Source organism: Ornithorhynchus anatinus, chromosome 9 (genome assembly GCF_004115215.2).
Source record: "Ornithorhynchus anatinus isolate Pmale09 chromosome 9, mOrnAna1.pri.v4, whole genome shotgun sequence".
NCBI lineage: Eukaryota > Metazoa > Chordata > Mammalia > Monotremata > Ornithorhynchidae > Ornithorhynchus > Ornithorhynchus anatinus.
Window position 1 is genome coordinate 31,272,953 of NC_041736.1, and position 12,216 is coordinate 31,285,168.

Below are 12,216 nucleotides of genomic sequence, written 5' to 3' on the forward strand. Positions count from 1 at the left end.
CAAGTCACTTCCCATCGCTGTGCCTCGGTTACCTCATCTATAAAATGGGGATTAAAACTGTGAGCTCCGCGTGGGACAACCTGATGACCTCGCGTCTCCCCCAGTGCTCAGAACAGTGTTTGGCACGCAGTAAGTGCTTAACAAATATCATGATTATTTATGGAGCAGTTACTGTGTGCAGAGCACTCGGGGGACTACAATACTGAGTTGGTGGACACTTTCCCTGCCCATGAAAAGCTTACATTCTAGAGAGGGAGACAAACACGAATAAAAATAATGTATAGAGGACAACATAAGGGCCGTCTAGAGGGGAGACAGATTTAACCGATCTTCATGTATTCCACTAACCTCAAGGGCTTTATCCTTTCTGTTAGTCTACTTGTACCGTCAATAGTTACACAATCAACTGTGCTAAAGATCAGTGGGTAGAGCAGGGGAGGAGATAGAAGGGTGGTGGATCGGGGTGAAAGGGTGAAGGAGAGGAACGGCTGCCGGTGCGGCTCAATATATCAATCAGTGGGATTTATGGACCACATACCACGTGAACATTGTACTAAGTGCTTGGGAGAGTACGACACAACAGAATTAACAGATACGTTCCCGGCCCATAACCAGTTTATGTCCGAAGCAGTTTATTCTCTCCCAGCAAACGTGTGTGATGTGGGGGGAAGGGTGTTTAATGGAGGGGGGAGATTTTGCAGTCCCCTCAGTAGCATGAAACGATTCTTCTCTCTTAGGAGCTGGTCTGATCTTTCTGGGTGGGAAGTTTTGATTTTTCTCAACAATTTTGTTTTTCTCTACTTTGAACAGCAAAAGTTGCAAAGATATGGACACCAACCTAAGAAACTGTAGGTGGCGGTGACTGCACCTAGGTAAGACTGCAGATTGCCAAACCATCTCGAGTTTCCATTTGGCTGGAAAACTTTGGATTTATTACCCCATCGACAGATCAACAAGTCGTATTTATCGAGTGCTTACTGTGTGCAGAGCACTGTAGTAAGTGCTCGGGAGAGTACCGTATAATAATAATAATAATGTTGGTATTTGTTAAGCACTTACTACGTACAGAGCACTGTTCTAAGCGCCGGGGGGGGATACAGGGTAATCAGGTCGTCCCACGTGAGGCTCACAGTTAATCCCCATTTTACAGATGAGGGAACTGAGGCAGAGAGAAGTTAAGTGACTCGCCCACAGTCACACAGATGACAAGCGGCAGAGCCGGGAGTCGAACCCATGACCTCTGACTCCGAAGCCCGGGTTCTTTCCAGGGAGCAGCGATAACAATGTAACCGACATTTCCTGCCCACGTGGAGCTTAAAGTCTAGAGGGAGAGTAGGTACATATCCAGATTGGGAAAAGTATATACCCCACAGAAATCACGAACCTAAGACAACTAATCACTGTAACAAGAGGGGAATATATACGAATATGATTTTTAGAAAGGTGAAAAATCAAATCAAATACCTAAGAGTCCAGTTCAGTAAACATTTGGGAGAGTGCAACACAACGGAATTAATGAACAGACGCATCCCCTGCCCGTAAACGAGCTCATGCCTGAAGCGGTTCATTCTCTCCCAGAAATGTGTATGACGGGGGAATGGTGGTGAATGGAACATCACCCCTTTAAATTGGGAAGCACCAACTGATTCATATCCTAGCTACTTTTTAGCTTGAAACTGAGAAAAAGGGGGTTGGGGAAAACATTTCATTCCACGAGGAGCGTGGAATTCTTCACTAGGCACAACACTCTACTGATTTGGGATGTTACTCGGTGTACCTGTCCTTGTGTTTTATGCTCCTTTACTGTTCCATCACTCCAGATGTGTCTGTTTCCAGCGCTCTCTCCAATTTATACGTTTGGATTGCGAGTCTCCCCCTCGCTCCGCCGAGGGACAGGGGCTGTGTCTAATATGGGAGAAGCAGAGGGTCTAACTGCAGCTCCGCCGCCCGTCTGCTGGGTGACCTCGGCCAAGTCACTTCACTCTTCTGGGGCCTCAGTTACCTCATCTGTGAAATGGGGATTGAGACTGTGAGCCCCACGTGGGACGGGGACTGTGTCCCACCCGATCTGCTTGTATCCACCCCAGCACCTAGTACGGTGCCTGGCACATAGTGAAGCGCTTAAATACCCTAAAAAAAAAAAGACAAAATTCCCACCTGTGTATTTTTCCCCAGCACTTTGCACACTGGTCTGCACACAGTGCTCAATAAATGCAAACACTACTGTTAATTACAGCAATGGAAGGCGTAAAGTAGGGAGGGTTCAATCGACCGATCGATGGTATTTATCGAGTGCTCACCGTGTGCAGAGCACTGTAGAGAGCACAAGGGAGAGTTCATACCATAGGGAGGTTAGACGTGATCCCTGCCCCCGAAGAGCGGCCACTTGCAACGACAGACAATTCCACCAGAAAGGTTTTCTCAGAGAATACTTATCCTCTTTCCACCTGGTGTTCACAAATCTCTGTCAAGAGAGTCCCTCCCCGGCAGGGGGCTGCTTCTGCACTGTTATGCAGAGAAACGGATAGGGAAAAATTATTTTTATTTACCTGACAATCTTGAACTGATATTCTAGCCAGGAAAAACGGAGCCACTGAAATGTTTAGGTAAGGCAAAATTTGACCTTCCCCCTTTTTATCTTATTTAGGGAACCGATATAATTTCAAGCATATGTGTATGGTTTTGAATGAAGTGGTTCCATTCATTCTTGATAAATATAAAAATATTAACTCATGATTAGCGATGCTAATTATACGAACGCACACGCAGGGAAGAAAACCCCCGTTCGGCAAAAGGTTTGCTGTTGCGGGCATACTGGACATCGTTTTCAACAATAAAAACAACAGCGACTTTAAGATGTATTTTTAAGAACTTTAAAATTTATTTTTGGCGTCATCATCATCAAATGCCGTCAAATCATTTCCGATCCACAGCGACTCTACGGGCATATTTCCTCCTAGGTATTTAAAGGAGGTCACGAGAGTTCACGGAGTAAGTTGGACTTCGCGATCCGTAACGGCAATACACAAATCAGATTGTTTTCCAAAATCTAATCGGAGAGGTAAACGATATTTAACTTTCGTATTTATTTTTAAAGCACAGTCCCGGCTCTGCCACTTGTCAACCGTGTGATCTTGGGCAAGTCACTTAGCCTCCCTGTGCTTCAGCTACCTCGTCTGTGAAATGGGGATTACGACTGTGAGCCCCACGTGGGACAACCTGATGACCTTCTATCTACCCCGGTGCTTAGAACAGTGCTTGGCACACAGTAAGCACTTAAGTACCGTCATTATTATTATAATTACATTTTTTCTCCTTTAAAAGGGACACCCAAAAATGTCACTGCGGTATTTCATTTCTAAATGAAGACAACAAGCTTTGGTGAACTTTACACGGCTTAAACTAAGAACTGGAGAGGTTACACTAAAATGTGAGGGTTTGACAAATAATAATAATGATATTTAAGCGCTTACTGTGTGCCCAGCACTGTACTAAGCGCTGGAGCACTGCTCACAGGGCGCGAGCAGATTAAACCTCTCCCTGAAGACTGTAAAATCATCAATCATATTTAGAGTGCTTACTGTGTGCGGAGCGCAGTATTAAGTGCCTGCGAGAGCATAAGATAACGGAGTTGGTAGAAACGTCCCCGCCCACAACGAGTTTACAGTCCGGAGGGGGAGACAGGCATTAATATAAATAAATCATGGATATGTGCGTGAGTGCTATGGGGCTGAAGGAGGGCGAATAAAGAGTGCAAATTCAAATGCAACGGTGATGCGGAAGCGAGAGGGAGAAGAGGAGAGGAGGGTGTAGTCAGGGAAGGCCTCTTGGAGGAGATGGCACTTCGATAAGGCTTTGAAGGTGGGGAGAGTGATCGTCTGTCAGAGGCAGCGTGGCTCAGTGGAAAGAGCCCGGGCTTGGGGGTCAGAGGTCATGGGTTCGAATCCCAGCTCCGTCACTTGTCAGCTGTGTCATTTGGGGCAAGTCACTTCACTTCTCTGTGCCTCCGTGACCTCATCTGGAAAATGGGGATCAAGACCGCAGGCCCCACGGAGGACGACCTGATCACCTTGTAGCCCCCTCCCCCCCCGGCACTTAGAAAGGTGTTTTGCACACAGTAAGTGCTTAACAAACGCCATCGTTATTATTACTATTTTTATATGAAGAGGGAGGCCGTTCCAGGCCAGAGGCAGAATACGGGCGAGAGGTCGGCAGCGAGATAAAGGAGATCGCGGTACAGTGAGTAGACCGGCATTCAGAGGAGCAAAGGGCGCAGGCTGGGTCGTGGTAGGAAAGCAGCGAGGTAAGGGAGGAGGGGGCCAAGGTGACTTGAGCGCTTTAAGGCCGACGGTAAGGAGTCTCCGATGGATGTGGCCGAACGTTTCTTTAGAATAAACGACCTGGGCAGCAGAGTGAAGTAGGGAGTGGAGTGGGGAGAGACAGAAGGCAGGGGAGATCGGCCAGGAGGAGGATGCGGTCATCGAGGCCGGACAGGATCAGTCCTGAGATTAACCGGGTAGCCGTTTGGACCGAGGGGAAAGGGTAGATTTTAGCAGTGTTACGAAGGTGGAACCGACAGGATTTACTAACCGACTATGTGGGTTTAATGAGAGAGGTCGATAGAGGATAACGCCAAGGTTCTGAGCTGGTGAAAAAGTTCCTTGTGGGAAGGGAACATGTCCAGCAACTGCCCTGTGCTGTACGCGCCCTAGCGCTTGGTACAGGCCTCCGCGCACACGGTAAGCACTCAGTCCGTACAACTGATTGATTAAAGGTCTAAATGCCAATCGGGCCGTTTCGCCGCAACAGGATCTCGGACGGGAATAGATTTCAGGAGAATGATAATACAAAGGTTACCTACAGTAGTATTCGCTTAGTAAAGTTAGTGCTTAAGACAGTGTCCGGCACACTGTAAGCACTCAATACACTCTGCCAAATGATATTCTGGGATCTCAATCATTCATTCATTCAAGAGTATTTATTGAGCGCTTACGACGTGCAGAGCACTGTACTAAAGCGCTTGGAATATACAAATCGGTAACAGATGGAGACGGTCCCTGCCCTTTGACGGGCTTACGGTCTCATCGGGGGAGACGGACAGACGAAAACGATGGCAATAAATAGAATCAAGGGGATGAACATCCCATTAAAACAATAGCAATAAACAGAATCAAGGTGATGTACACCTCATTACCAAAATAAATAGGATAGTGAAAATATATACAGTTGTGAAAATACATATCTCTCACTGGTGTACTCTGCTGCTGTATCAACGATACGATCCTCAGTTCATAACTTGGGCATGTCACTTCACTTCCTCTGTGCCTCAATTACCTCCTCTGTAAAATGGGGATTAAGACTGCGAGCCCCCCATGGGACAACCTGATGACCTTGTATCTTCCCCAGTGCTTAGAACAGTGCTCGGCATATAATAAGGGCTTAACAAATGCCATCATCATCAACTGTATTTCAAGGGAACGACATTTTTCAGTTTTCACTATTTATCCTCCAAAAAACCGAGGATGATAGCAGATTTGAAATTTAAGATCAAATCTGAGAAGTAGCTTTGCCAAGTAGAAAGAACACAGGCCTGGGAGGCAGAGGCCCTAAATTCTACTCCCGGCTCTGCCATCTGTCTGCTGGGTGACCTTGGGTGACAACTTCTCCGGGCCTCAGTCTCCTCATCTGTAAAACGGAGATTGAATCCTACTCCCTCCTCTTAGACCGTGAGGCTCATCTGGGCAGGGACTACGTCCGCCCTGATCATCTTGAATCTACCCCCGGGCTCAGTAAAGTGCTTACCACACAGTAAGCACTTAGCAAACACCATGATTATTAAAGTGCAGTGGATTAGGAAAGAGTTTACTACAGTGCCCGGCAGACAGTAAACGCTTAACAGATAGACTCTGAGCCGGCTGTTGGGTAGGGACTGTCTCTATCTGTTGCTGAACTGTACTTTCCAACCACTTAGTAGAGTGCTGTGCACACAGTAAGTGCTCCATAAATATGAGTGAACAAATACCACAAACAAAGAGAGGCAAACAATCTTTTCTAATACATTTTAATGAATCACCTTTCCCACTTTTTAATTCCGGAGTTGATACATTCTCCCCGATTCCTCAATGGCTCCGTACGCATCTTAAAGATCTACTTCGAGGGCCTCCCCAAACCCCGGTTATACGAGAGCCCCGGGCCGGGGGGAGACGGGGGACCTGGGTTCTAATCCCAGCTCTGCCGCTTGTCCGGATGTGTGACCTTAGGCAGATCACTTAACTTCTCTGTGCCTGCTTCCTCATCTGCAAAATGCAGATTAAATACCCACTCCCCCTCCCCCTTAGACTGTAAACCCCAGGTTGGACAAGGGCTACATCTGAGCTGTATCTCCCTCAGAGCTTAGCACGATGCTTGGCCCCTAATAATGTGTTTTATAATAATAACGGAATTGGTTAAATGCTTATTAGCTGGCCCAAGCCTCAGCCCCCAAATTCTTTTGGCCTTTAAAGAAAACTTTTCATTTCCTTTTTCAACTTTTATCTCTAAATGCCCCCTGTGGGATTCTTGGTCTGGCCAATATTTCCAAGCTCCATTTTGTCCTCCTTATTCTCCTCATAAATAACTTTGAAAATCACCTCTCATTGCTATTGTTTTCCCTATCTTTCTATCTACTGCTCCCTTTCTCAAACTCACCCAGCGGCTCCTGAAAATTTCCAAACAAAACCACAGGAGCATCCAAACTCCCTTTAGAAGAAACCCTCAAGTTAATCACTCAGTGTGATACTTATTCAACGGCTACCGTGCGCCCAGTACATCGGTACATCCGCCTCAGACAGAAACTCCTTTCCGTTGGCTTTAAAGCACTCAATCACCTTTCCCCCACCTAAAGCAGCGAGGCTTGAGAGTCGGAGGATGTGGGTTCTAATCCCGGCTCCGTCACTTGTCTGCCGTGTGACTTTGGGCAAGTCGCTTAACTTCTGCGCCTCGGTTGCCTCATCTGTAAAATGGTGATGAAGACTGTGAGCCCCGCGTGGGACAACCTGAGTACCTTTGTATCTACAGTGCCTGGCACATAGTAAGCGCTTAACAAATACCATCATCATTATTATTAGTAGTAATAATAATAATCTTATCTTGCTAATTTCCTATTACAACCCAGCACATTCACTTTGCTTCTCTAACGCCAACCCACTCACTGCCTCGCCACTGACCCCTTGCCCACGTCCCGCCTCCGGCCTGAAACTCGCTTCTCGTCCTCCTTCGACAGACCACCCCTCGTTCCGCCTTCAGCCCCTTATTAAAATCACATCCCCGGGGCAGAGGCTTTCCCCGACCGAGCTCTCATTTCCCCTACTTACCCTCCCTTCTGTGTCGCTCTTGCATTGGGATTTACACCCTTTATTCACCCCAACCTCGGCCCCACAGGACCTATGTACATATCCATAATTTCTTTTGATGGTATTTAAGCGCTTACTAAGTGCTGGGGTAAATGCAAGTTAATCAGGTTGGACGCCGTCCACGTCCCATATGGGGCTCACAGTCTTAATCCCCATTTTACAAACAAGGCCCGGAGACGGGAAGTGACCTGCCCGGCGTCACACGGCAGGCAAGTGGGGAAGAGGGGATTAGAACCCAGGGCCTTCTCTCTTCCAGGCCCGTGCACTATCCACTTTCCCATAATGACTGCCTTCCCCTCTAGACTGCGAGCTTCTTATGGGGAGAGAAGGGGTCTACCAAGGCTGCTATATTGGACGCTCTCACTCTGGCGCCCTGCACATGATAAGCACTCAATAAATACCACTGGCTGATTAGCGACACTGATTAGCAATTAGCAATACACAGTCTAAAGATGACACCATAGAATGATAGGCAGTCTTTCAGATCCGTGCAATAACTCTCAAGTTCACGTAACCATGAGGTTATCTCACAGGTCAAGGCCCTTGAGACGTGACGGTAACAACCCCACCTCCATTCCCCCAAGTGTGCAACCTCAAAGTTTCTTCAGTTCCCTCTCCCATCTGTTACATCATCCCGATGCTTCGGGTTTCACAATTCTTTCATTCGATCGCATTTACTGAAAGCTTAGTGTGTGCAGAGCACCTGGGAAAGTACGACGGAACAATAAACGGTGACACTCCCTGCCCACAACGAGCTTACAGTATGGGGAGGGGGCAGAGATCAAATAAATAAAATGACAGCTATGGACTTAAGTGCCGTGGGGCTGAGAGGGAGGGGGCCAGTCGGGGTGACGCAGAAGGGAGTGGGAGAGGAGGAAAAGGGGGGCTGAGTCTGGGAAGGCCTCTCGGAGGAGATGGGCCTTCGTAAGGCTTTGAAGAGGGGGAGAGGAATTGTCGGATTTGAAGAGGGAGGGCCCGGGTTGGGGGTCAGGGGTGAGGCGGGCGAGACGGAGGCCCAGTGAGAAGGTTGGCACTAAAAGAGCGGAGTGTGCGCGCTGGGTTGTAGAAGGAGAGGAGCGAGGTGAGACAGAAGGGGGTACGGTGACGGACGGCTTTAAGGCCGATGGTGAGTTTTTGTCCGACCCACCTCCACAGTATCATCAAGCTGAAAAGTTTATTAGGAAAGTGACCATTCTCCTAACCGCCAACATTATCATCACGCATGGCCTAGTGGACTGAGCACGGGTCTGGGAGTGAGAAGGACCTGGATTCTAATCCCCGCTCTGCCACTTGTCTCTTGGGTGACCTTGGGCAATTCACTTCACTTCTCTGGGCCTCAGTCCCCTCATCTGTAAAATGGGGATTAAGACGGTGAGCCCCTTGTGAGACGGGAACCGCGTCCAACCTGATCAACGCGTATCTACCCTGGAGTTTGGAACCGTGCTTGGAACACAGGAAGCGCTTAACAATGATCATTATTATTATTACTACAAGCTAGTTAGGTTGAATGCAGTTCCCGTCCCACGTGGGGCTCAGAGTCTTAATTTCCGTGTTCAAGACGAGGAAACTGAGGCACAGGAGAGTTAAGTCAATTGCCCAAGGTCACCCGGCAGACAGGTGGCAGAGGCAGGATCAGAAGCCAGGTCCTTCCACCTCCCAGGCCTGTGCTCTATCCATCGGGCCACGTTACTTCCGCCAAAGATGAAGATATCGATTAAGTACTTGATATCAAGGGTAAATAGTCCTTTGCTATAAATGTCGGTTCTCCTTTCGAGATTCCTCTGTTCCTCCTTTGGCCTCCGTCTTCTCTTCCTCAGTCGCAGAGATGACCCGGAGGATCAGGGTGAGAGTTACCTATCCACTGGGGCTGCCTCCTGGAAAGCGGAAAAGAATAACGATAATGACGGCGTTCGTTAAGCGCTTACTACGTTCCAAATGCCGTACTAGGTGTCAGAGTGGATACGAGCAAGTCGGGTTGGACACGGTCCCCGTCCCACCTTCGATCCCCATTCGTCAGATGAAGTAACCGAGGTCCAGAGATGAGAAGTGACTTGGCCAAGGTCATCCTGCGGACGCGTGCGTGGTGGGGCCGGGATTAGGCCGACGTCAGCCCTGGTTCTAAGGGCGCGGGCCCCGGCCGGCCTCGCCGGGCCTGGGGGTCCCGGCCTCGGGAGGTCCACTACGCTGGGGGCGCAGGGGACTGAAGCGGCGTGGCTCGGTGGAAACGGCCCGGGCTTGGGAGTCAGAGGTCATGGGTTCGAATCCCGGCTCGGCCACCTGCCAGCTGTGTGACTGTGGGCGAGTCACTTCACGCCCCTGTGCCTCAGGTACCTCATCTGTAAAATGGGGATTAACTGTGAGCCTCCCAGGGGACAAACTGATGACCCTGTATCTACCCCAGCGCTTAGAACGGTGTTCTGCATATAGTAAGTACTTAAATACCAACGTCATTATTATTAATTGGTGCACTGGGCTCTTCCGAGCGCTTTGCACATAAGCAAGGGATCAATCAACAGCAGCAACTGGTCGACTGATTGAGGGGGAAGCAGCAGGGGGCAGAGGACAGAAGACGGGCCTGGGAGTCCGCAGGTCGAGGGTTCCCGGCCCTGCCACTCGTCTGCTGTGTGACCTTGGCCAAGTCACTTCACCTCTCTGGGCCTCAGTTCCCTCGTCTGGAAAATGGGGATGGAGACTGGGAGCCCCACGTGGGGCAGGGGCTGCGTCCGACCCGATCGGCTTGTATCCACCCCAGCGCTTAGAACAGGGTCCGGGACATAGTAGGCGCTTAACAGATACCATCATAAGCAGCGTGGCTCAGTGGAGCGAGCCCGAGCTTGGGAGCCAGAGGTCGTGGGTTCTGATCCCCCTTCCCCCACTCATCTGCTGGGTGACCTGGGGCAAGTCACTTCACTCCTCTGGGCCCCAGTTACCTCCCCGTCAAATGGGGATGAAGGCTGTGAGCCCTACGTTGGACTACCTGATTCTATCTAACGCTTCTGTTTTAATGAGACGTCCATCCCCTTGATTCTATTTATTGCTACTGTTTCTGTCCGTCCGTCTCCCCCGATTAGACTGTGAGCCCGTCAAAGGGCAGGGACCGTCTCTGTTGCCCATCTGTCCATTCCAAGCGTTTAGTACAATGCTCTGCACATAGTAAGTGCTCAATAAATACTATTGAATGAATGAATTTACCTCGTGTGTCCCCCAGCGCTTAGAACGGTGCTCGGCACATAGGAAGCGCTTAACAAATACCAACATTATTAGAAGCAGCGGGGCTCAGTGGAAAGAGCACGGGCTTGGGAGCCGGAGGTCATGGGTTCGAATCCCCCTTCCGCCACTCGTCTGCTGGGCGACCTGGGGCAAGTCACTTCACTTCTCTGGGCCTCAGGGACCTCATCTGTAATATGGGGATGAAGACTGTGAGCCTCACGTGGGACAACCTGATGACCCTGGAGCTCCCCCGGCGCTTAGAACAGTGCTCGGCACGTAGGAAGCGCTCAACAAATACCAACATTATGATTCTATTTATTGCTACTGTTCTTGTCCGTCCGTCTCCCCCGATTAGACCGTAAGGCCGTCAATGGGCAGGGACTGTCTCTATCTGCTGCTGACTTGTTCATTCCAAGCGCTTAGTACGGTGCTCTGCACACAGTAAGCGCTCAATAAATACTATTGAATAAATGAATGAATTTACCTCGCGTCTCCCCCAGCGCTTAGAACAGTGGTCGGCACATAGAAAGCGCCTAACAAATACCAACATTATTATCATTACAGCGTGGCTCAGTGGAAAGAGCCCGGGCTTGGGAGTCCGAGGTCATGGGTTCGAATCCCGGCTCTGCCACTTAGCTGTGTGACTGTGGGCAAGTCACTTCTCTGGACCTCGGTTCCCTCATCTGTAAAATGGGGATGAAGACTGGGAGCCTCACGTGGGACGACCTGATAACCCTGTATCTCCCCCAGCGTTTAAAACAGTGCTCGGCACGTAGTAAGCGCTTCACAAATACCAACGTTATTACTGACAGCGGCTCCAACCCCGGCGGGGGGGCGCATGCGCAGAGGGCGGCGGGGGGCGCATGCGCAGAGGGCGGCGGCGGCCATCGCCCCCCGGGACCATTTGACAGCTCAGAGGGGGCAGCGGAATAGAGGGGGCGGCGTGGAGGGGCGGGAGGGAGGGATGAACGAAAGGAGGGAGGGAGGCTCCTCGTCCTCCTGCGGCGCCCGGGAGGAACGAAAAAGAAGCACAAACCCCTGTCGGGGGAGTCCCACCTACCTTGGCTGGGCCCGCGGGACGCCACGGCCGCCATCGCTACGGGGCTCGGAGGGCGCGCATGCGCAGGAGCAGCGGCCTGGCGCCGGAGCGGCGGCCTGGCGCATGCGCAGGAGCGGCGGCCTGGCGCATGCGTCCTGGCGCGGCCCTGAGGGCCGCGGTGGGCGGGGCCAACGGGGACCGAGGCCAGCGCCCGCCCGCCATTCATTCATTCATCCATCCATCCATCCATCCATCCATCCATCCATCCATCCATCCATCCATCCATCCATCCATCCATCCATCCATCCATCCATCCATCCATCCATCCATCCATCCATCCATCCATCCATCCATCCAGTCCTGTTTATTGAGCCTTTACGGCGTGCAGGACACTGTACTAAGCGCCTGGGAGAGTACAAGAAGCAGCGTGGCGCAGTGGAAAGAGCACGGGCTTTGGAGTCAGGGCTCATGAGTTCGAATCCCAGCTCTGCCACTTCACTTCTCTGGGCCTCAGTTCCCTCATCTGGAAAATGGGGGTTAAGACTGTGAGCCCCACGTGGGACAACCTGATTCCCC

General features: G+C 50.4%; 1 protein-coding gene across 5 annotated transcripts in view; it reads right to left on the reverse strand.

Annotated features, from left to right (window-relative positions):
- LDAH (lipid droplet associated hydrolase) overlaps window positions 1-11,742 on the reverse strand; it is a 150,406-nt gene extending 138,664 nt beyond the window's left edge. For 2 of the 5 annotated variants that reach the window (XM_029071994.1, XM_039913039.1), the window contains exons 1-2: window positions 11,662-11,740; window positions 9,114-9,265 (exon numbers count right to left, since the gene is read on the reverse strand). Coding sequence is in view for 2 of the 5 variants with exons in the window: in XM_029071997.2 (XP_028927830.1) it covers window positions 11,662-11,695 (34 nt within the window). In the remaining 3 variants the exon portion in view is untranslated. Of the gene's footprint in view, window positions 1-8,538; window positions 8,672-9,113; window positions 9,266-11,661 lie in introns of those variants that run through there. The other 3 variants (XM_029071997.2, XM_029071991.2, XM_029071995.1) reach the window with 2 other exon arrangements.
- Between the last annotated feature and the right edge of the window lie 474 nt (window positions 11,743-12,216).